This window comes from Cydia splendana, chromosome 1, assembly GCF_910591565.1.
Source record: "Cydia splendana chromosome 1, ilCydSple1.2, whole genome shotgun sequence".
Classification (NCBI taxonomy): domain Eukaryota; kingdom Metazoa; phylum Arthropoda; class Insecta; order Lepidoptera; family Tortricidae; genus Cydia; species Cydia splendana.
Window position 1 is genome coordinate 28,284,805 of NC_085960.1, and position 26,764 is coordinate 28,311,568.

A 26,764-nucleotide genomic window follows, 5' to 3' on the forward strand; every position below is an offset into this window, starting at 1 on the left:
CTCTACGCAATCTACAGGCCGGGAGGAGCACCCGGCACACTGCAGAGAGACCTGCTGAAGCTTCTCAGTCCCCCCTTGCCGATCATCATGGCCGGGGACTGGAACGCGAAGCACCAAGCGTGGCACGCGTCGAGGCAGAGCGCAGCGGGCCGCGTGATATATCAAGCCGCCGTGGACCACGACTTCGGGGTGTCCGGACCCGAAGAGCCGACGCACTACGACGTCGTGCACGGGCCAGACACGATCGACTTCGCGGTACATAAAAACATCAACGCAGCCATCGGCCAGGAGACCCTACCCGACTTACCATCGGATCACCGCCCAGTACTCCTGACCTTAGACGACCTACCCGTGAGAGCCATCACAACCAGACCCAGACGCCGTATCTGCTGGGAGACTTACGTCGAAGCCATGGAGGGGAAACCCCAGACCCTGGCGGTCTCTTCAGCAGAGGAAGTGGAGAGTGCAGCCGCCGCCATCACCTCCGACATCCAGGACGCGCTGAACACAGCAGCGCACACCATCCGGAGTGACGGGAGACGCCCTCTCCTGCCACAAAGGATCCTGGAACTCATTAAGCGCAAGCACGTCCTGAGGAGAAGATGGCAAACAACAAGATGCCCTACCCTTCGAGCGGAGCTCAACGCGCTCGTGAAGAAGGTGCAAAAGGAGCTCAGCAACCACGCAGCCATGAGTTGGGAGAGTCACATCGCGTCCATAGACGGTGATGTTCCCTCCATCCACCGTCTATGCCGTCAACTCGGCACGACGCGAGACTCGATTCGCCCACTCAAGGACGCCAACGGACTGCCCAGATACAAGGCGGAGGACAGGGCGGAGATCTTCGCCGAGTGTCTGAGCAGACAGTTCCAGCCCAACCCAGTCCAGGACCACGCACACCACCGCGAAGTCTCTGAACACTTGGAGAGGTTCTACGAGCAGCCACTGGGACAAGAAGACGACCCGGTCTTCTTCACGCCCGGCCAAGTGCAGCGAACTCTCCGTCGCTGCAAACACAAGAAAGCCCCGGGCCCCGACCAGATCCCGAACGCGGCACTAAGTCACCTGCCACTGCGTTCCGTCGTGGCGGTGACGCGCCTGTTCAATGGGATCATGCGCTCGGGGCACTACCCGACCCCGTGGAAACTTGGTCGGGTGATAATGCTGCCGAAACCCGGAAAGGACAGAGGAAGACCGGAGAGCTACCGACCAATAACCCTGCTCAGCACCCTCTCCAAGGTGTTCGAGCGGCTCCTGCTGGGCAAGCTCCAGCCCTTCATCGAGCCAAGGCCAGAGCAGTTCGGCTTTCGAGAAGGCCACTCAACGACCCTGCAGCTCACAAGAGTACTTCACTTCATGACGGCGGCCATGAACAGGAAGGAGTACACAGCAACCGTCTGCCTCGACATGGAGAAGGCCTTCGACAGAGTGTGGCACGAGGGACTCATCTACAAACTGTCGAAGACCGAAGCACCCAGGCGGATAGTCAAGGTGGTGGCCTCCTTCTTGACTGACCGCCGCTTCAGAGTAGCAGTAGAGAACGCCGTCTCGGAAGAACACCCGATCCACGCGGGCGTCCCCCAGGGCAGCGTCCTCTCGCCGGCCTGTTACGCCCTCTACACCGACGACCTCCCGGTCGTTGGAGACGTCAAGCTGGGCCTCTATGCGGACGACGCGGCACTCTTCGCCGCGTCCATCAATCTCAAGCACGCTGCCATGAAACTCCAGAGGTCCCTTGACGCACTCCCCGACTGGCTCTTCAGGTGGAGGTTGTCAGTGAACGTTGGCAAAACGCAGGCGCTGATCTCCAGCCTCACCAAACAGCTGCCACCGCCGCTTCGCCTGCACGGCGAACAAATCGAATGGTTACCGCAGGTCAAGTACCTGGGCGTAACACTCGACCGGCGGCTAACCATGAAGCCCCACGTGGACGACGTGATCCGGCGCGTGAAATGCGCTCGAGTCCAGCTCCGTCCAGTGCTCTGCAGCAGCCTCCCCCGTCGCACGAAGCTGGGGGTATACAAGACCTATATACGGTCCCGCCTGACGTACGCAGCTCCCGCATGGTACGCCCTGGTGGCTGAAACACACAAGAAAAGACTGCGTGCGCAGGAGAATGCGGCGCTGCGCACCATAGTCAATGCCCCCCGCTACGTGCGAAACGTAGATATTCAGCGAGGCCTGAAATGGCAGAGCCTGGACGCCTTCGTGAGCCACCTATCGTCGAGAATGTTCGAGCGCGCCGACCACTCCAGACACCAACACCTACAGGGCATCGCGCCGCTGCACACACGCCCGCCGGATAACCGCCGCCGATCTCGCCAGCTCCCTAGAGCACTGGCGAGAGAAGTAGACACGCCAGACAGTGGCTAAGGATCCCGCAGTCCAAGTAGCCACAGACAGACAGAGAAAATGAAAAAAAAAAGAAAAAAAGCCATGACAGGCCAAATGGCTAGTTACGGCCACGAAGCCCCCGCCCTTAGAAAAAGGGCACAAAATAGACCCACCCGTAGTTACGGGTGGCGATTAGAGACCGCCAAAAATCCCCAAAAGGGATGGAAAGGCATCTCATGCCTCCCTTCGGGAGGCATGAAAGAAGCACACGAGCCAGCCCTTTCGCTCGCCGGCCGCCGTGGAGTAAACATCGCGTCGTCGGATCGCCGTGCCTCACTTCGCTGCTACGCGCTCGCTGATTGGAAGACACGACGAGATCGACGAGGATGCTGCAGGCTCCGGATATTAAACTGTCCTTCTCAGGACAATATAAAACTGCTCTTCTCAGAGCACGCAAACTGCCCTTATCAGGGCGACGTAAAATGTTCTTCTCAGAGCAACATAAAACTGCCCTTGTCAGGGCACGTCCTGTTTCTCTGTTTAATCGCAGAGTGTCAGTCGATCGCAACTGTTCTTATCAGAACAATTCTGTGTTTCTGTTAAAACACATGATGTCAATCGAGTGTTCCCACAGGGTTCCCCCTCAAGCGAAGCGTACCGGCAGGCGAATAGTGCGGCCTCGGCGTGTTGTGCTCGTGCTTGTAGGTACTTGCGTGGTCGTGGTTGTGTCTGGTTCATCTCTTCGTTTCAGGATGCCTTTTTTCTGTTGTTGGTTGTTGTTGTTTTGTTGTGATGTCGGTAAACTCGGTGGTACAGTCGGTTGCGAAGTTTTGTTCGATGTTGTAGCTGTAGGCATTTTCGTTGCGATCGTTGTACTCGTCGTTGTAGGTATGTTAGGCGTTTTCGTTGAACTCGTAGCTGTAGGTATATTTGTTGCGGTCGTTAAGGTTGTAGGTATGTCCGTTGTACTCGTAGGTGTTTCTTGCTCGGTGTCTGCGATGATGAATGCGGGTTTTAAGCGGTCGATCGAAATATTCATCTGGCGATTAGGTAGCTGCAGAGTGAATATTTTGTCGTTGCGTTTTAGTACTCGGTAGGGTCCGTCGTAAGGTGCTTGTAGCGGCTTCTTTACGGCGTCAACTCGTACGAATACTTGTTCGCAGGTTTGAAGGTCACGATGCACGAAGATAGGTTTCTTGTTGCCATGCGGGATCATTGCTGTCGGTGTTAGGCTGTGTATGGTCGCTCGTAGTTTTTCCACGAAGTCGGAGTCCATGGTGACGTCATCGCTCGTAGGTAGTAACAGTTCGCCGGGTAGTCGTACACTGCAGCCGTAAGTGAGTAGGGCTGGGCTTACACCGGTGTCTGTGCGTAGTGCGGCTCGTAGTCCAAGTAGAACGCTAGGTATTGTGTCGATCCATGACTTGTCGTTCTGTAGCCTGGCCTTGAGTGCGGCCTTGAGACTTCTGTGGAACCTTTCAATCATACCGTTCGCTTGGGCATGGTACGGCGTAGTTCGGGTTCTTTCGATGCCGAGTAAGCGGGTGAGTGACGCAAATACTCGACTCTCGAATTGCCGTCCTTGGTCGGTCGTGATGGTAGCGGGGCAGCCGAAGCGGGAGATCCAGCCTTCGTATAGAGCTTTAGCGACGTCTTCGGCGGTGATCTCGCATAATGGTGTCACTTCGGGCCATCTGGTTGCGCGGTCAATCATAGTGAGTAGGTATCTGTGTCCGCTGGCGGCAGTAGGTAGCGGTCCTACAAGGTCGACGTGTATATGCTCGAACCTTGTAGTTGGCGGGAAACTTGAAATAGGGCTTGCAGTGTGTCGCTGGATTTTCACACGTTGGCAGTGAACGCAGACTTTTGCCCATTTGCCTACATCGGCATTTAGTCCGGGCCAAAAGTAGCGTTGAGCGACGAGTTTTCGTGACGTTCTAATTCCAGGATGACTTATGTTGTGTACTGCGTTGAAAGCGGCACGGCGATGCTCTTCGGGTACGTAAGGTCGTAAGTGCGGCGTCGATGTTTCGCAGTAGAGTTTGACTGTAGTTCCGGGAATTGTGACTTGTTTCATCGATAGGTTGTCTTGCTGTGCGAGTGATCGGATGGTGTCGCTATCTCGCTCTTGCGCTCTTGCTAGTTGTTCGTAGTCGATAGGAGATGGACATGCGATGGCTTCGATGCGAGATAGGGCGTCTGCAGCGGCGTTTTGCGTTCCGGGTATGTGTCGTATATCAGTAGTGAATTCACTGATATACAACAGCTGACGGGTGCGGCGCGGTGATTCGTTGTTATTGCTTGTTTTGGTGAATGCGTAGGTGAGCGGCTTGTGGTCGGTGAATATTATAAGTTCACGTCCTTCGAACATCTTCCGGAAGTGCTTCGTAGCCAGGTATATTGCTAGCAGTTCACGGTCGAATGTACTGTAGCGGGTCTGGGCATCGGAGAACTTTTTAGAAAAGTAGCCAAGTGGTTGCCAAGCTTCGTTCACGAATTGGTTTAGCGATGCTCCCGCGGCTCTGTCGCTCGCATCGCTAAATATTGCTAGCGGGGCGTGGTGGGAGGGGTGCGCGAGCAAAGCGGCGTTTTGGATGCTCGCTTTGCACGCGTCGAAAGCTTCGTCAGCTTCGCCGTCCCAGCTGATTTCGGTCTTGTCGCGCTTCTTCGCATTGTGTAGGTATTTGCAGAGTGGTGCTTGAATTTGCGCGGCGTTTTTAATGTTTTCGCGGTAAAAATTCAGCATGCCGAGGAATCTTCGCAGCTCATCGATGTTTTTCGGCTTAGGGTAGTCGATGATTGCTTGCACTTTCTCGGTAGGTGGTCGTATGCCGTCTTTGCTGACTTCGTAGCCCAGGAACTTGACCGATGGCTGTCCGAATACGCATTTCGACGGGTTGATAGTTATACCGTAGTCTTCGAGTCTGCTTAGTACGGCGCGTAGGTGCTTCTCGTGCGTAGCTTTGTCGGCTGACGCGATAAGTAGGTCGTCAACGAACGGGAACACGAAGTCGAGGTCGCGCAGTACTTCATGTATGAAGCGTTGGAATGTCTGTCCGCAGTTTTTTAGGCCGGGGCACATTCTTGGAAACTCGAATAAGCCGAATGGAGTTATGATGGCGCTCTTCTCGACGTCTTGCTCTGCTATTGGTAGTTGTTGGTAGGCGCGGTTGAGATCCAAGGTGGAGAATGTTTGTTTGCCGGCGAGTTGGTAGGTAAAATCACGTATGCGTGGGATTGGGTAGCGGTCGGGCTTAGTGATTGCGTTAAGCCGTCGGTAATCGCCACACACACGTAATTCGCCATTCTTCTTCGGTACGACGTGAAGAGGTGATGCCCAAGGGCTTTTGCTTGGTCTGCATAGGCCCTGTTCCATCATGTTGGCAAATTCTTTCTTCACGAGTTCGTAGCGGTGCGGTGCAATCGGACGTGGTCTGCAGTGAAGTGGTGGTCCGGTTGTTTCGATAAAATGCTCGACGTTGTGTTTCGGGCTGAGCTTCATGGAGGTGAGACGAGTTGTACCAGGGTAGTCGGCAAGTATGTTGTGGTACGACTGTTGCACGTCTATACTGCGCACGGTAGGTATGTTTGCGGTACAGAGTTGTGCGTTCGTATATAGTAGGGTTTTGCCGTCGATTAGTCGTCTCCTGGTGATGTCGACTATGATGTGGTGGTAGTCCAGGAAGTCTGCACCGATGATTGGCTTCGATACTGCAGCGATGATGAACTTCCACCGGAATGGTCTGCGTAGGTTGAGATCGAGCTCCAGCGTCTTCTCGCCGTAGGTGGGAATAACTGTATTATTGGCGGCGTACAGTTGAAAGGGTAGGGGTTGCGCCTTCGTGCCGGGTGTTCTTGGCAGGACGGAGATGTTGGCTCCCGTGTCAACCAAGAAAACGAGCTTGCTGGTTCGGTCACGTACGAAGAGGCGGTGAGATCTTGTTGTAACGCCGGTTTCCGCCGCATCCAGCGTTACGTCTAGTTTTCCGCTGTTGATGGTGTTGCCGGTATCGGTTTGAAGCTGCACGGCTGTGCGCATTTCTGAGCGTCCATCCCGAAACGGCGGTGGTAATGGCAATACGGCATCGGCGAGCTTCTGCGGCTGCGTCTTCGGTCTTGCGATTGGTTTCGTGGGCGCGATGGGAAACGGCGGTGCGAGCGGCTGTAGCGTTGATTATAGTTTTCGCGCGGTCTCGAACGGAGCTCGGCGACTTCGAGCGATAGCCGTCTAATCTCGCCGATGAGGTACTGTGCGTCGAGAGCTGATGTAGACGGTGGAGGTGTTGGTAGCGAAGGTGGTAAGACTGCGGGAGTAGAAACTGCGGCGATTTGGTGCGACGCTGATGTTGGCGTGTGCTCCAACATTTTGTCGGCGAGCAGCGCGAGGTCCTCTAACGTCGTTTTAATTTTGAATGCTTCGCTGACGGTGACTTCTTCCGGGGCATCGCTTTTTTTTTATCGTCGGGATGCATCTTCTTGATTGTGATCCTTCTTGTCCAGAGTCGGTGGTCACCACTATAGCAAGCTATGGCTACTGGTGTATCAGAAGGTTTGTAGTAGAAGTGAAACGCTTTGTAGTATGTACAAGAATGATAATTTATTTACAAAACTCACGGTATTTATACACAATTTGAGAAAAGCAAGAAAGAGACGTATTTACAATAGAGTGAGATGGAGATATACGGTGCGCGGGCGCGTGCGAGAGCGAGAGCGCGCGCGTGCCACTGCGCAGGCGCGGCGCGTGCCGCGCTGGAATAAAACTGAGTTGGCCGCCGGCGCCAGCCCTTTCGCTCGCCGGCCGCCGTGGAGTAAACATCGCGTCGTCGGATCGCCGTGCCTCACTTCGCTGCTACGCGCTCGCTGATTGGAAGACACGACGAGATCGACGAGGATGCTGCAGGCTCCGGATATTAAACTGTCCTTCTCAGGACAATATAAAACTGCTCTTCTCAGAGCACGCAAACTGCCCTTATCAGGGCGACGTAAAATGTTCTTCTCAGAGCAACATAAAACTGCCCTTGTCAGGGCACGTCCTGTTTCTCTGTTTAATCGCAGAGTGTCAGTCGATCGCAACTGTTCTTATCAGAACAATTCTGTGTTTCTGTTAAAACACATGATGTCAATCGAGTGTTCCCACAACTCTATACACCACAAGCCTTTATGGGAAGCGCTAGAAGAGCAGGGAGTACAAACAACATACATAAATATATTAAAAGAAATCTACAGAAATAGCAAGGCGGCTGTCAAACTGGATAAAAAAGGAGAACCATTTCATATCCACAGAGGAGTGAAACAGGGAGACCCTATATCACCAAATTTATTTACAGCCCTTCTGGAATCAATATTTCGCAAGTTAGACTGGGACACCAAAGGGGTGATAATCAACGGCGAGTACCTAAGCAATCTCCGATTTGCTGATGATATAGTTCTGACTGCAAATAGTCATGAGGATTTGGTTTACATGCTTAATACATTGGAAAAAGAAAGCAAATTGTGTGGATTGCAGATAAATAGACAAAAAACCTTTGCCATGACAAACAGCGCAAAAATACCTATTATAACAGAATCGAGCCAAATAGAGTATGTGGACCAATATATATATTTAGGAAAAAAAATATCATTTACTCAGCTAACATCAAATGAAGTTGACCGAAGGATAAAACTAGCATGGAGCAAGTACTGGTCCTTAAAAACAATATTTAAGTCAAAACTCCCCATACACCTTAAAAGGAAAGCCATGGACTCAATAGTACTCCCAACATTACTATATGGATGCCAAACTTGGACACTTACCAAAGACATCATACAAAAGATAAATGTTTTCCAGACAGCAACAGAGAGAAGTATGCTTAATATTAAAAAACGTGACAGAAAAAGAAACTGTGATATTAGAAAAATAACAAAAGTAACAGATGCTGCCGAACTTGCATGTAGGCTAAAATGGAGATGGGCGGGCCATATAGTAAGAACAACCGACAATAGATGGAGTGAGAAGATTTTACATTGGCACCCACTTGAAAACAAGCGAGCAGCTCACCGCCCGAAGCAAAGGTGGGTCGATGATATTGTCAAAGTGGCTGAACATGCTTGGACCCGCAAAGCTAAGGACAGGACAGTCTGGAAGGAGCTGGAGGAGGCCTTTGCCCGACACTGGGCACCTCAATAAAAATAAAACAAGTAAAATTAAATATCTTTTTAATGTAAATATGTATTTAAAAAGAGAAATAAAGGCTATATTATTATTATTTGTATCTCCTTGGATATCACGGGCCTATAATCCCGGCTTTTTGATAGGCTTGCGTGGGGACACAGATCCAACACGTAGAGGCCCCTTGGAGAGCTTTTATGTCATGTAGAACGCCTGCTGGAACCCGTTCACAGGTGCTACAATAGACACCCATGAACCGGTCTCAGCAGGCATTGGGACTATTGTAGAAAAAGAGAACAGTATACCGGTCTATGGATTGAAGTTTGGGTGGACTATGAGACTGGGTTATTACAAAGACGTACGGACACCTGCCATAACAATGTTCACACAAGTTATCGAGGCAGGTGGTGACTTGCCGCGCACTAGATGGGCCCCTGAAACTGCCGTCGCGAAGACGACCAGGAGCAACATCGGTGTGAGCGGCTCAGGGGTGTCGAGAGGTGTGCGCCGCTTTCTACCCAGTGGCTGTTAGCAGCCACTGTGCCAACTCGCGTCTTATGCATCTTTCACTTCCACCCCTGGAGCATATAGCTCTAACGACTCCTCTCTGGACGGCCAATTAAGGCAAGCCAGAGCTGAGAGTCCTGCGGGTCCCCTTGGGATCCACTCCGACCGACGAAGACACGCCGGAGACGGAGACCCTGACCGACTCTCGGGAGCACTCGGGTCCGTGGGGTCGTTACTTCCCAACAGCTCGCCACAAGCTGCCCTGCGGGCATATTATTATTATTATTATATTATGTAGATAATTGATTTGAACAGGTTTTTGTTATCATACGTGCGTCGTATTCGAGAAACGTGTCAAAAACTTTTTTAGATATTTGTAAGGCGCCATCTCGCTTCTTCCCTCGTTTTTTATCCCGTTCTGGTTTTTCAATTTTATATATATGATGATAGGTAATTCCAACAACTCTAAAATGACGTATGCTACCTAAACAGATAATTATAGGACAAACTAATTTTTTTTTATCTATTTGTAATCTCTATTACCAAAAAGTGCATTTTTAACCAACATGAAAAAAAGGAGGAGTTTCTTTGTTTTTCATATATTGCCTGATTTTTAAATGTTAGTACAGGATATTATTACTTTTAGACTTATTTTTTAAGTAATGTATTGTAGTGCATGACATACTTTGCAGATTTTAGCTTTCATAGTTAAGCTTAGAAACAAATTAAAAATGGAAAAATTCACTGTCTTGGCTTATCAGACTGTCTTGTCCCGTCTTTCATATGTTGTACCTGATATCATTTATTTTTATTTATCATAGATTTTGTCATAGTTACTGAGGTATCAGGTCCTAAATACAGGGTGATTCAGGAGACGTGAGCAGGACTAACACTGCGCATATCGTTAATTATAAGCAACTGTTTCGTATCAGTATTATTGAGGTTAACGTTAATTTTCTAGTCATGTTGCAAAAAAAAAGTTATTAATTTTTTTACGACATGCATGGTCACCCTTAAATTAGAATACTAAACTACCGATATTCTGTGTCAAATTGAATGTCATTACTGTCATCACGGTCTGGATACTTTTGAAAACTCGTATCTCACTCAAGTTTGATTGTTTATTTTCTTCATAATCAAAATGCCATTACGGTTAAAGAGGTTTTATGTTTATTAATTAGGTCCTGTAGGGTGACCATGATTGTTGAGAATTAAATTCGCCCTCACCAAAAAGTTAAAAAATAGGAAAAAGTGTGGTTGTTTCTCCTAAATACGACGGTGACCGATCGATTATCAGTTACTGAGTGTGCAGGATTAGTCCTGCTCACGTCTCATGAATCATCCTGTATATGTGGTTCATTTTTTTTGCTAGTTCCTGTGTAGTACTTATGTTATTTGAAAACAAATACGGCAAAAAAATCACTTTTATTGTATGGGAGATATTTATTATATTCTGTTTTTAGTTTTTGTTGATACAGCGGCAACAGAAATATATCATCTGTGACAATTTCAACTGCCTAGCTATCACGGATTATGAGATACAGCCTGGTGACAGACAGACGGACAGACAAACAGACAGTAGGGTAGCGGGGTCTTAGTAATAGGGTAACATTTTTACCCTTTGGGTACGGAACCCTAAAAACAGTCAGAAGCTATAAACTTTAGAGGCTTTGTATCTCATTGCTTTCAGGTCATGGTCATTTGGTAAATATCAATATTATGGAATAAATAACATAAATTGTTCCTTTGTTTTGTTTCCTTACAATATCTATGCTTAAGATTTATTTTTATTCCAAAGCATCTTTTCTATCAGACTATTGTCAATGCTGTTAACGAATTCTAAACTTTATTGCACAGACATTAAGTCCCCTAATAGCCAGTTGTTGTTAGTGGTTTCATTAATTTATTTCACTGCTTGTACAGTATAGAGTAAAGTCCCCTTCAGACAGTGCGAGAACTGCAGTCACATTGTAGTTACCTGAGGTATAATGAATTTAACCACATCAAGTATTGCATAGTATTGATTGATTATTAAAGTGAATATGTGATGCGTCGACCTGAACAAAGGAGAACTGATAGGGACATTAAGTCTGTCTTTGTCAGGCTTGCGAAAACATCCAACTCGTTGGGGGTAGTTGGAATTAAAATCTTTAACAGCCTGAGCCGTGAGATTAAAGAGGCGGCTTCTTATGACCTGTTTGTTGAGAAGTTGAAAGCATATTTAATTGATAAGGCATTTTTTACGGTTAAGGAATTCTACAGTAAATTTAACATTAAATAATTTCGTAAATAATGACATTTGTGATGTATTTGTGATGTTTAAGCTATTTTCTTCTTCTTTCCTTGATCTGGTTATGTGTTTTTAATTTAGTGTTAGTGTTTTGTAGTTGAGTGTTTAGTGTTAGTTGTATATTTCGTAGTTCTATTGTGATTTTGTTGACATGTGTTATTTTGACATTAAAGAAATTGAATTTGAATTTGAATATCGGAAGAAGAGAAATAGAATGATAAATTTGTTATAATTGGAATGTACTCATGGAAAAGTTATTTTTTTCATAGGTACTAAAGATGAACTGGTTAACCAACTTATTGTACATTTAAAATAAAAGATGAATAAAGTTCTCTCTCACAGTCATTTCTGCGTTTTTTTTTTCATTTGTATAGTTGAAGCAGAAAATTTGTGTGTATGTTGACTTTTAACAGATTAAAATGACTCTTTTATCAAAATATCAAAGAATCATCTTCACTTCCCACCAGAAGTGACAATAAAAATAAGTACATATTTTAAAATATTTCAGTTATGCATGGTATATATTTTTGTTATAAATGTAATGACAAAAAAATATCAAATTGTTGATTTGATTTTCTACCCTTCTATTATTTCTTTCATCTTTCTATAGTTTCTAATATCATGTAATTCTTTTTAAAAGGTATTGCTTTTAAAGTGGTAGGTAGTTTTAACAAAGTAATGGCCATAAATTAGTGCCAGTACTTAACAGCACCCGAAGTTTACGAACTTTATATTCATATTATGTATGTGAAGTAACACAAGTAACTTACCTACTTTTACGCAGAGTACTGCAATCCAGGAGACTAAGATAATATACTTATTGACGAAGTCATAGTCTTAACTTAGGTTTAAACCTACAACTAAGTTTTAATAACTAGCACTTATCACCCATGGCTTTAATACAATAAAAGTAAGTAATAAATGTATTTACAAGTATTTATTTGGTTATGTTTTAGAAAAAGAGGTAAACTGGTAAACAAAAAACCCTCTCAACAGCTGAACTTATTTTGACATTTTTGACGTTTTCGAGTCAAGGCAAAGAGTATAGAGTCGAGGTCCTTTACAAGGGCTACCTCAGACATGTTCTAAGCTGTAACAGACAGGCGTACCGGCTTTGGTCCGGTCCCCATATTTCATTTTCGCTTTCACTCATAGCTGCGTCTATTTCTCTGTCACTCTAATTATGCCTCATTGAAGTAAAAGGGAAGGATGGCCGCAATTTGCGAACTTCGGTGTTCGCGATAGACACACTGGATTCAAATATATCTGGAAAGCCCTTTTAGTTTTTTTAGTTTGTATCTGGCAATACTGAGGTTATAACGTCAAACTGACAATATTGACATTTTTGACAGCCCACCAAGGGTATCGAGACTATCGAGGGATCGGTCGTGATAGATTCTAGAATATAAATTCTAAGTAATAGTTAATTTAAACTTTCAAACAATGTGGGATAACTTTATAGACTATTTAAAAGACCCTTTGTTGGTCGTCAAAGTGCAGAACTTTTTTGGAGTTATATACAAGAACAGTGTTCGGGATAACGAAGGCGATGGTGAAGTCATACATTCAGAGAGGTTGGAACGTGAGAAGGATAATGACAGTGATATAAGGCAGCACAAGCGGGCGCCTAGCAACATCTCTAGCAGTTCTCAAACCTCATACGATACGGATACTTCAGGCGAGAGCGTGGAGGAGGTCGAGTGCCATATCAATAACAAGTTCTGGTACTGGCTATTTGTACTTGGTACTGCACTTGGGGATGAGATATTCTATGCCACATTTATACCCTTTTGGTTCTGGAATATTGATGGTGCGGTCGGTAGGAGAGTCATACTTGTCTGGACTGTTTGTATGTACCTAGGTAAATATAACTTATTTATTTTTAATCGAAATTTAACTTAAAAAAAATGCTATTATACATATTAAAAAAAAGTATTTATATCTTTTTTATTGGCTGTCTTTAAATATTTAAATTGATGAGTGACAAATATTATCCTTGGTGTTATGAGTCATACTAAACTTCAAATCTTATCATTATCACATGTTAGACTTAGATACAAATTAATCACAAGGTTACTATTTACATATAAAATGAAATCCTTATCCTTATGTCAGTTATGTCAACACAATAAAGGTTATATTGGTTTGGTGTAATGTTTGAGTGTCTTTACACTAAACTTTATTCTATAATCTCAATAGATTCTTCACAATTAACCATAATATTTTTTTATCATTTAGGATCATAAAAATATTACATTACAGCTAACGTAAATCCCAAACATTTCATTTTATTTACATTCAATAAAATGAAATTTTATTTACGTAATACACATTGTTAACTTTTGATCTATTTAGTTAAGAAGTATAAATTTTGTGTATTACTTATATAATTTTTATAGGTACTTGTTATTCTATCATCTTTCACTTGTATAAATGATTCTTAGAAATTCATATCCTTATCCTATATATTAAGTAATATAAACGGTTCTCTTATTTATCGCCGAAAATGGTATGGCCGATTATCATTTTGGTGGATTTTTATTTCGCCGAATTTTCATTTCCCAACTGTTCAAATCTTTTTTTTTCATTTGCCAACCGCACACTTACCAACTAAACATTTGGTCTGTGTTTTATAATGCCAATTTTCAAAATGCCAACTTTCATGTCGTAGAATGTTTTAGTTGGCATAATATACACTTAGTTGTTTATTGTTTACCAATTGTTTCATTTGGTCAGACTGTACTGTACCAAAGGGGGGCCGTTTCTGGGACTTTAATTTTTTTTTTTGAGAAAATGAGAAAAACATAGGGGTTTTAAAACACTTAGAATAATTTACATGATTTTGTTCAAATAATCACTTTTTTCTTAATAAACTTTCCTCTAAAATCAAAAATGGCCGAGATATTTGACCCGAAAGTTGCTGTGTAATTAGGTTTTTGGGTTGTTGAAATAAAAATAACCTCGAAGACTAAGGAGGGAGCAAAGCTCCCGCCTTAGTCTTCTAACCTAACCATATCCAAGTCGGCTCTGCCCAGGAAGGTCTTGCTCGCTCGCTTCGCTCGCTCGCTGCCACTGGCTTCAAATATTAAAATATACATTATAAAAAGTACAACAACTCGGCCATTTTTGATTGTTTGGTATGTATCTTTTTCTTATTTGTAACTTGCCTAATGTATGAAAAGCGAACTGTAGCTCCAACGAAACGTTATTCGTCCAAGAGTTATTCGACCAAGTGAAAGATTTGACAAATGATAAGTCTCCCAAAAGTTTGTAGATGTAGATGTAGTGTAGGGACGCCCGGCCGGAAGCAGGCGGGCTGTCGATCGCTTGTCGCGTTCATTCAGCCCGGTTCCCTGGAGTTGGAGCTGCAGGTTACTGTCCCGGCGGCATTCCCACACTATTCTCCTCTAATCTTCTTGTTTTCCTGCAGAACAGAAGGACATCTTTGAGTTTGACGTCCTTTAGTTCGTTTTCTTCTAGTGTGTCTCTACCGAATGTATTATATCGCGGTGCCGCGTACATAGTACATTCTGCTAGTAAGTGTAAGCTGGTCTCCTCCTTACCACAATGTGGACAGGCGGCGTCTCTACTAATTTCCATTATCTTAAGGTGTCTGTTGAGAGTATTGTGACCTGTAATGATACCTGTCAGTAGTCTCAGACTGCTCTTACCTAGTTTCAAAAGATACCTGGTTCTCCTGTGGTCTATACCTTTGATCATCATCTTCGACTGTCTGCATCCAGTCTCTTCTTCCCATTCTCTCTGTGCTTCCATCTCTTTTACCTCCTCTATGACTCCCTTCGTGACATCAGCTGACATAGGCAGAGCCGGTTCCGGATCTATGTATTCCGTCTCCGCCCCTATCCTCGCCAGCTCGTCTGCTTTCTCGTTTCCCGTTACTCCCTGGTGTCCTGGTACCCATGCCACCGTGACACTTCTTTGCTTGCCTATCAAGTTGAGCTCCTCTCGGCATTCTCTCACGAGCGAGGAGGTAACTGATATTTTCTTTAGTGCCTTTAGTGCTGCCTGGCTGTCTGTATATATTACAACAGCTCCCTCTTGTTTTGCGCTCTTTTTGATTATGCTTGCGCAGCGTGTTATAGCACATACCTCGGCTTGGAACACGCTAGCATATCTACCCAGTGGTACTGATACTTTCTCTCCCAGTTTGGGGATCACTATGCCCGCTCCTGCTAGTTTCGTCGAGCTTCTTCTTGAGCCATCCGTAAAGCAGATGGTCGTCGGGTGTCCGACTTCCACCTTCCAGTTGTCTCTTTCTCCTATGTGTATTCTATATTTCTTGTCAAAAATCTCCTGCCTCTTTATAAGGTCATTATTAGCCATCAACATTTCAAGTTTTGATAGTGCCTCTCTTTGTATCAGCGCGTGTCTCTTGTCCACGCAGCTTCCTCTCCATTCCTTGCATGCTTTCATTCTATACCACTGTTCCGTGGCTCTTTTCTCCACCTCAATCCAGAGTGGCTTCAAGCCTAGCATTACCTCCATTGCGTGTGTCGGGGTCGTTCTCATAGCCCCCGTCATCATGAGGCACGCTAATCTCTGGACTTTGGTTAGTTCTCTTTGGTTTTCTTTAATATGTGCTCTATGCCACCATGTCACTGCTCCATATAGCACCCTGGGTAGTATTATCGCCTTGTAGATCCAGTGGATCATTCCTGGCTTCAGTCCCCAGTTCTTTCCTACTGCCCTTTTGCATTGGAACAGTGTTCTTATAGCTTTAGCCGTCTGCTCCTTGATGTGAGTTTTGTACCTGAGTTTACTGTCTAAAGTAACGCCCAGATATTTCAACTCCTCCACCATGTCTAGTTCTATTCCTTGTATCTTTATGGGTTTCATCTCCTTTATTCTTCTATTAGTGAATATCACTAGTTTCGTTTTCGATGGATTGAGATCCAACCCTCTCTCTCTACACCACCTCAGTACCTGTCTGAGACCTCTTATCATTATATCTCTTATCACGGTGAGAACCATTCCTCTCACTAGCAGCACTCCATCATCAGAGTAAGCCTGCATGTACATGCCTCCTCTATTGAGCTCTTTTACCATTGAGTCCAGAAGTAGGCACCACATCAGGGGGGACAGGCATCCCCCTTGTGGGAACCCTCTTCTTGGACTAATCGTCTTTGTTACTCCTCCCAGCTCCGCCGTAATGGATCTACCTTTTAGCATTCTCCCTATCCATTGCGCTATTGTCGGTCGGATGCCCTCTCTCTTCAGACTTTCTTCTACGGCCTCGAAGGTTGCTTTGTCAAAAGCCCCCTCAACGTCGAAGAAGCAGCCTAGTGCGTACTGTTTCGGTTCTAGTGCCCTTTCCACCCTTAAAGTTAGGTTGTGTAGGGCTGTCTCCGTTGACTTTCCTGCCATGTAAGCATGTTGATTCCCATGTAGCGGGTCTCCACTGCTTTCCACATTTTCTCTTATATGTTTGTCTATCACTTTCTCTAAAGTCTTTAGTACGAACGACGACAGACTTATGCTTCTGAATGACTTCGCTTCTTGGTATGATTTCTTACCCGGTTTCGGCAGGAAAACCGCCCTCACCTCTCTCCACACCCTTGGAATGTATTTTAGTGCAATACTTGCCCTGTATAATTCCACTAAGTCCTCTTTTATGTATCTATATCCTTTCTGCAGTAGTGCCGGCAGGACTCCGTCAGGGCCCGCAGCCTTGAAGGGCGCAAAGGAGCAGATCGCCTATTCTACCCTCTCCTCCTCCACCACCTCCAATGCCGCTGCCCAGTCTGACTCCTCCTGACCTTCCTGCTCCTCCATTTCTGTCATCTCTTTGCAGTCCGGAAAGTGTGATTTCAGCATGACGCTTAATATCTCCCCTGGTTCCGTAACTAAGTCTCCATTTACTCTCAGACTACCCAGTTGGCACGATCGATCCCCTGCCAGTAGTTTCACTACTCGTGCCCCCTCTGAATAGCTGTTTAAATCTCCCGTGAACCTCCTCCAGCCCTCTAGTCTAGCTTTCTCTCTTAGTCTGGTGTACTTATTCCTGACCTCTCTGTACGTGTCCCAGCTCTGAGAGTCGTCCCTCTTTGTCGCCACTCTCATTGCCCTTCGCACTTTCTTCCTTACCTTTTGTAGTTCTCTGTTCCACCATGGCTGCCCTTTGCCTGTTTGTAGCAGCTTCTCCGGGCAGGCCTTGTGGTATGCTCCTAATATGATCTCTTTCAGTCTGCGAGCCCCATTTTCTAGGTCATTCACATTCTCATACCTGACTCCCGAGACAGCCAATTCCCTTAGCTCCTCTTCGTACTTCGTCCAGTCGGTTTTACGTGGATTTCTTACCTTCATCTTCTCTACGCGACTATCGATGCTGTAGAGTAATCTGCGGTGGTCAGACATGCTGTCCTCCACATCCACCCTCCAGCCCTTTACCTTGTCGCTCACCTCTTTCGTTGCCATGGTAATGTCAAGCACTTCTTTCCTGGCCCTCGTTACAAACGTTGGTGTATTACCTATGTTCATAATTTCTAGGTCATTGCTAATTATGAATTCTATCAATGATTCGCCCCTTTCGTTGGTGTCGGTGCTACCCCACACCTCGTGGTGTGCGTTAGCATCGCAACCAACAATCAGTGGAATCCCCTTACCTCTGTACCACAGTACCGTTTCTTCTAGTTCCTTCGTGGGTGCCACTCCATCGCCCGGCAAATAGCAGGACGCTAGCGCCACCTTGTATCTCTTGCCATCTTCTTTCATGAAGTAGGTCTCCACCACAACAAGGTGTCTGTAACATAAGGTCATGACACAACCCATGTTTCTTATTTTGTTGCTCACATAAATGCATGCTCTAGGAGGCAGCTCACCATTCCCTTCGTAGTAGAGAGCTCCCCCCAGATGTCCCAGGCCTGCCACCCGATTTTTCCATGCATAAGGTTCTTGCAGCAGTGCTATGTCAACTTCGGCCCTCCTAACATATTGTCCCAGCTCGGACATCGCATCCTTGCAATGTTGGAGGTTTACTTGGCATATGTTCGTGTATGTGTTGGTGTGTGTGTGTTTGTGTAGTGTTCCCTGTGTGTCTCCCTTTCTTTTCATCTCTTGTGTGTAGTGTTGTTGTCCCCGAGCTGCTACTCGGAGAGTTCACTGCCGGCGACATCCATACTCCCCTCTCCTCCCGTATGGACATCGACGGGTTCAGCACTCTCCTGCTTCAGCTCGGGTGCTTCTGCTGGTCCCTCTTGTTTGGATTCTGAGGGTTGTGGATTTGGATTCGCCCTCAGAATCCGGACTCGTACGCTGGTGGCCGAGAAGTCCAGAATCTTGGTCTTCTCTTGCCCCCAGCTCTCCTCGACTCCGTCTGGAACCATATAGGTCAGTCGGGTTCCTAGCTCTAGAGCCTCCCTACCTACTGCCTTCCAGTGCAGAATTTTGAGTTCCGGTCGATCGGGATTCTGAGCGTAAAGGAACTCCTTTACGTACTCAGTGTCCGTGTCGCCCGGAACCCAAACCTGCACCCTGGTCTGCTCCAGCTTACGCACGATGATTTTGTGGCCATCCAACTCTCCGAAGTCCTGACTTAGCAGCCATTCCCTCGACTCCGTCGTTTTTGGTGTCACAAGGAAGAATCCTTCTGACACCAACCCCGACGTAGCGAATCTTGGCGCTACTAAGCCAGGCTCCCCCCTGACTACCTTCAGGACGACCACCTCAATCAGCTGCGTAAGCCTCTTTCTGATGAGTCTCGCCAGAGCCTCATCCACCGAAACTCCGTCCTCTCGGCACACAGCCACAGCGAGACCCCGATTCGCCTTAGCGACGTTCCGTGGTCCCTCCGCGGCCGCCTTGCCTTGGTTCGGACGCTTCGCTGGAGGACGCTCTGAGCGACCCTCATCAGTACTCTGTCGTTTTATCTTTAAGCCGCGTCTGCTCGGGCCGGGCTTGGCCTCCCCTTTGGTAAATACCTCGGGAATGCCACTCCCTTCCCCAGCAGTCGCAGCCCTCCTCCTAAGCAGCTTGGCTTTCTTTTTCTGAGCCTTCGACTCGTACTTGTGGAACTGCTCATGCTCCATCGGTGTGGCCTCCCTAGTGGTTTCCCCCCTCGATGGTGATTTGAGCAGTGCATCCTCTTCGTTCAAAGTCAGGCCACCCAGTTGTAAGACATCTGGAGTGCCCTGCCTTGCTTCTCTCTGTGTTCCTCCACTCTCCTCGTCGGAGCTCAGAGTCCCACCTTCTTCAACGATCGGGGGTCTATCAGCTGGCTTCCCGCCCTTCCGCTCTTTCGAGACGGTCGGGGGTCCCTCAGCTGGTTTCCCGCCCTCACGCACTTCTACCCTTACGGGTCTCTTCTCCGCTTGCGCGGTGTTGGTTTTGGGTTTTTGTTTTTTTAAGTCTCTAGAATCCATAAACTATTTAAATTTGTGGGAAGAACTAAAATTAGGGTGGTCGGCAGTGCTCCCTTGCCTATACCCAGCAACATTTGCTCCTACGCAGTGACGCCACTCCCCTACGCATAGTCGTTAGCGACAGCGATTATGCTGAGTGAGCTCGCAAGCATGAAAGAGCAGCTCCTGTGTTGTTTCATTGTGATGGGAATGTGCACGTTGGTTTACCCCAAGGAAGTCGCTCATGACCTCCCGGGGCGAACACTTGTGCACATGTTTCCCATCACTCCAGCTTCCGGTTCAGAGCAGAGGCGGTTCACCCCAAGGGCATCTCTCCGCGACACCCCGGGGTTCCTCGACAACTGCCCCTCCCCTTCCACTAGACACATCACAGGCCCTGCTCCCCCTCCCCTCTTCCGCTTGCGAGCCCAATCAGCACCAACCCCCCGCTGCCCACAGCCGGCTGTGAGGGCCCTCGGCACGTCCTCCCACCTTGACCCTGGGGGTTTTGGGGCGTGTTGCCATGATGGGGTTTCCCCCAAGACGACAACACGACCAGTGCACTCCTCATTTACCCGGGCTTGTGACCGGCTCCTTTTGGACCACGTATGATCCGCAAGGAGGCTGAGTTTCCCAAAAGTTTAGAGGCGTTATAATAATCTGCTTTACAATAATTCTACCAATTGAAACGTTGCCATACAAAAATTTGCTAATCGTCAGTTGTCAAAGTGAAACGTCGGCGAAATGTTAGTTGGCAAATGAAATTCCGCCAAAAATAGTTCTGCAAAAGGCAGAACACCAATATAAACATCAAACACAATTCTTATACAAATAATGCTCAAACAATTTTCTCTTCAATTCCAGGACAAGGTGTGAAAGACATAATCCGATGGCCCCGTCCGGGGTATCCGGTCAAGAAACTACAGACCAAATGGGCCATTGAGTATGGCATGCCGTCTACACATGCAATGGTCGGAGTTTCAATACCATTCTCTGTGCTGTTGTACACTATGGACAGGTGATTTGTTTAGTAATAATATAGGCAATCTGCAATTCTGCATGTGTCCCATGACACGGCAAGAGCAGCATCATGTACCCCCTACATCTCATTAAAGTTTCAAATAAACGATCAATACGAATATTTCACACTATTCTCTGGATTACTTGCTAAGTTATTTTGTAAGTGGACGATAATACATTGTCTTCTGCGCCATAAGTGAATTTGCAAACTTATTACCATTCCATAAATAATGTGTGTGGTGTGATATAGGTACATGAGACATTTGTAGAAAATACGAACAGACACATATATGACTTAATCGCGCAAAATTAAGTTTTAAATTTGCTACCGACGTTTCGTGGACGGCGTTGCCCCCGTGATCTTGGAGAAGGCTGGCTAAAGTTGACATCAACGTCTAGGCGCGCGAGTTATTCGACCTACCCGCACGTCATCTTGGTTATTAACTTGAACGTTTTGCGCACTAGGCTTAAACTAATAACGCATAGACGGATAGTCTCCATACGGCTAACCTGCCAAAAGTGAAGCCGAAACACGATCGATGTGTGCGTGGAACGCTCGTGTTTTACGCTCAGCAAACACACACATATATACAAAATATGTTGCCAGTATTCATTTACTTCTCTCAAAGTAGGGGAATTTTAACAACATCACACTTGGTTATTAATAATTTGGAAGTGTATAGATTCGATTTTGTAGCAAAAGCTTTTTGTTTATTTTGGGATTTGTTGCATTTCTGTACTTTGTGAAATAAGGATTAAATAAATAGCTGATAAGTTTTTACTATTTTTATTTATTTAACAAATGTGCATAAAATAATAAGAATAAATTTAAATAGGACAGAGCATATTCGACTGTGTTTAGTCCGTTTCCAATGTTTCCATATTGCGTCATTCCGATTTAGTCTATTTTTTTCCTTCTATCTCGCAGACAGAAGTAGATCAGTCAGAAAACTGAAACGAACATGACACAAGATAAAAATAAGAAAAAAGTAAATACTTACCTAAATAATTAACTTTCTATAATTATACAATGAAATTTAATGGAGCGTATTTATTCTAAAATGTAGACGTCATGTCCCATTTGGAGGAAAAAATATTCACTACACTGGCAACATTTAGAAGAAATGGCGGCTGACGAAAATTTGGATTTTTGTATTTACGATTATGTAAAAATATCACATTAAACTCGATACTTACGCGTGAAATGTAATATCAAGCGGTTTGTTTTTATTATATGATGTGTTGTGACACCCATTCGCTGTACAAACAACCATCTTTCCTGTAGTTTTTGATTTTTAAACGGGAGGTGTACACAGACCGATTTGACTTTGAGTACTGCGAGGGCCGTTCGAATACGATGATGCGAGTGTGACGTGACGTCGCACTTGAAATGGCTTCACTTGGGGTGTACGAACTAGGAATCTATGCCTTATAAATCTATGGCACTAGGGATGTCACCAGATCGACACAAAACACTCATTAATGTTCGATTTTTCAACCTGCGATTTTAGGGCTGATTTAGACGATGCGAGAAATCGCATGCGAGTGTCATACCATTGCGGGTTTTGATCGGTCGGTTGAATTGGACGTAACCAACAGTCCGCAATGTAACTAAAATCGCATGCGAGTTCGCGCGCCGTCCCGTCGTTGCGAGTGACGAGTAAAAATTGTGAAAGTTTAAATCAGTGTTATACAGATATGAGCCCCCTTATTTAAAAAAACTTAACAGACCTTTGTTAAATTTTGTCTCTTTCTAACAAACACTAATATCAAAATGAGAGATAGGAACAATCGATTATCCACGGCTTTTTAGAGTTGACAGACATTTATGAATTCTTTAAAATTACCCATGCCATTAGAAATCACTCAGGAATAAAATTTACCACTTAGGTTAGGGGTCATCCATTAATTACGTCACACGTTTAGGGGGTGGGAGGGGGTCAAGAAAATGTGACATATTGTGACATGGGGGAGGGGGGAGACACAAACTTTGTGACGTCACTTTAACTTCATCAGTAACCGAATTTTTTTTTTAATTATTTCATTCGCTGTACATTTAAATAACAAGTTTTTAAAACGATAATCGTTTTTATTCTTTTAATTTTCTTTCCTAAGCAGTTTTGGGTTATAAAATTACTAATATTTATATCGTCAAAAATATTTTGATAAAATATTAATAATACTTAGGTACTTTCTTAATTCGATTTGGCGATTTCGTAGAAAAAATGTGACGTCACACTAGGGGGGAGGGGTTTGCCAAATGTGACCAAATGTGACAAGGGGGGGGGAGGGGTCAAAAAACCTAGAAATTCGTGTGACGTAATTAATGGATGACCCCTTAGTTTCCTATTCTTTGGATTTCGATTCAATGTACACTCCGGTACTTTTTCTTACGATCTTCCGATGTGCACATTTGCTGTATGAAAACCCCAGGCGCCTTCTATTAATATACCACCGCACTACTAGGTGACCTTTCATCCACCAAGTTTTTTCTTCAACAAAAGGGCAGCATTGTGTTATGTTATTATCTTTTATTTTCAAATTTGTAACCCAATGAATTATTTTCATTCCTTATAAAGGAAAATCTTTAGCGTCGGGAATATTCCATCGGCTAAACTAAATTTTCGAAAAGTAACATAGACAAATATAATACAGCGTGTACCTACGTATAAACTAGCCAGGTCAAATCCTGCACTTTAATTACATCCCAAGCGAACTAGAACTTGGCACCCATATAGATCTCAATTCTTTTTCCGGCGATGTTAACAACGACGCATATTCTTAATTATGAACTTGGCTCTCAAGGCCCATTTACACGATACAAGATTCTTGAACATTCAATACAATAAAATTGAGGCAACAAAAAACTTGCACTATCTAAACATACATGACATTTTTGTATTCAAGTAGCAACTTGAATTCAATACTGGCATACGTGTAAACGAAACCTAGTGCAATTAATTCAATTCAAGAATTGCCAATCCATATTTTATTGTCGACATGGATTCCGTACGCGAAGGTGTGTTCCTTGTCGCTGCTATAGTAGCAACTGTGTTACGAGAAAAACTGTTAGAAAAACGTCACAAAAGTAGAAGAAAAAGATGTTGGACAAAAAATGGATAGACAGAAGAAGTTTGCTCGGAGCTTCGAACACTTTGTGCCGGGAGCTACGAGCTGAGGATGAAGCCGAGTTCAAGAACATGTTTCGTGTAAACAAAGCTCAGTTTTCTTGCTCGATAAAATAAGTTCTACAATTCAAAGACAGAACACAGTGATGCGTAATGCAATTCCGGCTCACGTTAAGCTAGAAGTAACATACATACTTGGCAACTGGAGATTCATTCGGCACTTTGTCTCAGTTATTTAGAGTACCTAAGTGCATCATAAGTACGTTTTTGGTTGAAGTACTTAACGCGATTTATTTGGCATTAAATGATTTTATACAGGTAAGGTTCATTAAAAACAATCGAGTTTTGGCTTATAAACATCAGCACTGCTAGATCCAGTTCCCATTGAATCCTTCACTTTCTTCTTTTCAGCTTTATATTGCGTTCTTATGCTCTTAAGTTTCTTCATTATTTCTTTGGGACCAAAACCAGGCCTCCGTCACACGCTCAAGGCCACGCGCTATATGCCTACCGCTCGGCGTATCGTCGACGATACAACCGACAGAGGGCCGCCGAACGCCCGCCTCAGCGCTCGCACCGCATTGCACCGCGCGTTTCCCGCGCTTATGCTTCGAAATGCCGAAACCACGTAATTATTGTGCAGTAGATGGGTGAAAAAGTCAAAAAAACAAAGGAAAAAGCCTATAATAAAAATTCATCTTTTTATGGCGGGCTAAAGGTCCCACCTGAAAGTTTAATAATTATATTGAAGGGTTAGAAAAAGTATTATTAAATAACTTTGACGACGTAATAATTAATCGGCCTGGTAGCACCGTATTACAACTTTTAAAAACCGTTGATTGTCCGTTGCTTTGCTCCTGAATATTTATTAAAATTATTTACGCGATTTCGGATATTTTCAACTACTTATAAAATTGTAATAACAGAGAATTCCGAGAAGTGAAAAAATTATAAATCATTATATTAAAACTAAAACATATTTGATTCGCAACATTGGTTTTATTACAATAATCATCATAGGTAGGGTAGCTACAACCCTAGCGCATTCTTACGATGACGCGTTGGCACGTGACTCGAACGGCGGGCAACACAGTCTCGACTCTTTGTGCGCGTAATTATGGTACATTTCTTCTTGTCCTGAGCAGCAGGTATTATTATTAAGGTTCTGTAGGCTATTATAGCGTAGGTATTTTTGCTTTTGTTTGGGAATGAAGTATCTGTTACGTAGTAACTATTTATTAATCTGTGCCAAAACCTTCTACCCCAAGTTCTATAGAAAAAGCTGCAAGGGCAGCCTCGCGAGCCTCACGGTTTTTATAATTTTTATCCTCTGTGTCCCACACACATTGATGACTTCTATAAATTTCTATGAATTTTATTATCTCCGAACTAACTAATTTCAAATAATTTTTGCTCATTTTATCAGTTTTACTACCCACAAAAAACGTTCAATATTGAATGAAAATCTGCCAATGCAAATCGCTTCAATTCTTGCTTCAATATGGCTTCAATACATCATACTTGATTCAACTTGAAGTTTAGACCTGTCAAGACTTGCATGCAATTATTGCCGTTCAATAAATGTCTTTGGTGTAAACGAAATACGGTCAAGAATATTGCCTATCAAGAATTGAATGCAATAATTGTATTCAAGATTTTGGTTATTGCTCATGTATAAACACTTTGATTCAATTCTTGAATTCAATTATTGCACGGCAAAACTTGCATTCAATTATTGCCAATTCTTGTTCAAGAATCTTGTATCGTGTAAATGGGCCTTCATTTCACATTTGTGTTTGATGGGATAATATGATAACCTCAATTAATCCTATAAAAACAAAATGGATATCTTAGTTGTTACGTCTATCTTTTTTTTCTGGACCCGGCAATATGTTATTTATTGCAAAGGACTTTACCTATTAGAATAGTGTTTTATAGGAACTGGCGCTTAAGATAAATATTTATTTCATATAAATTTACATCGAAACAATTTTCAGAAAAGCGTAAGCGACTGCTGCTACATGCTGCAGATTCATACATGTCATACATTCATACAAACATGTAAAGATATATGTTATGAATAAGATATAATCTTTAGGTTACTTTGGATATTTCCAATGGAATATGATGAAACTCGGGATAATCATGACTTGCATAGTATGCGAATGCGAGGCATGATAGGGCACATATACCTACTTAAATAGTAGACCCTTGTATTCAGTCAGCAGTGCTAACTATTTTTAACTAAGTAGGTACTAACTTTTTATTTACTTTTAAATGTGCTATTTTTGTCCTAGATACGAGTACCCGGTTCACTGGGGTGCCTTGATTGCTGTCTCGTGGTGTACACTTATCTGCGTCAGCCGCGTGTATCTTGGCATGCACAGCGTTCTGGTAAGTCGTTTTACTAAAGTACAGGAGTACGCGTATCTACGTGTACAGTCGACGTCAAAGATATGTTTAAACTTTTGCACCTTACTACTTTGTAATAAGTCGAAAAATGTAAACATATCTTTGACGTCGACTGTACTCGGGCAGGGGTGCGAAACTCCTGACTTCGGCCAAACTCGCAGAGCAATTATTAGGGTTGGCACCACTTGACTTCCTTTTGCGTGCACGACCACAGATAAGATAATCACTTGAATTTTGACAACCGTTAATAGCCGAAAGTGACAGTGCCATATATAAGAAAGGGAAAGCATAATTCGACCCTGAACCGCTGTCAAACTTCGGTTTTGTATGGAGTTTCCTTTCTGTACGGTAGTACCATTATTTATTCTGTGACTCGGGTCGGATGTAGCCAGCATCAAATAAATGGTTACCTATAGCCAAAGTGGTCGAATTGATTGCAACACATTTGTTACCTTGAGAGGTACTTACAGACAAACTCTTAAGATATAGATGCAACCAATTTAAAGTAACCTTACACAACCTTAAATTTTTTTTAGAGACAAAGTAAAGGCTACCGAACTATTCCGTT

The 26,764-nt window shown here is 44.5% G+C and overlaps 1 protein-coding gene across 1 annotated transcript in view; it reads left to right on the plus strand.

The window, feature by feature from the left end:
• Positions 1-12,634: 12,634 nt before the first annotated feature.
• The window catches only part of LOC134797489 (sphingosine-1-phosphate phosphatase 1-like), a 31,835-nt gene continuing 17,705 nt past the window's right edge, over positions 12,635-26,764 (plus strand). Inside the window, exons 1-3 of the mRNA XM_063769732.1 lie at positions 12,635-13,140; positions 20,501-20,654; positions 26,082-26,178. Coding sequence (XP_063625802.1) covers positions 12,723-13,140; positions 20,501-20,654; positions 26,082-26,178 — 669 coding nt within the window. The 5' untranslated portion in view covers positions 12,635-12,722. The remainder of the gene's footprint in view (positions 13,141-20,500; positions 20,655-26,081; positions 26,179-26,764) is intronic.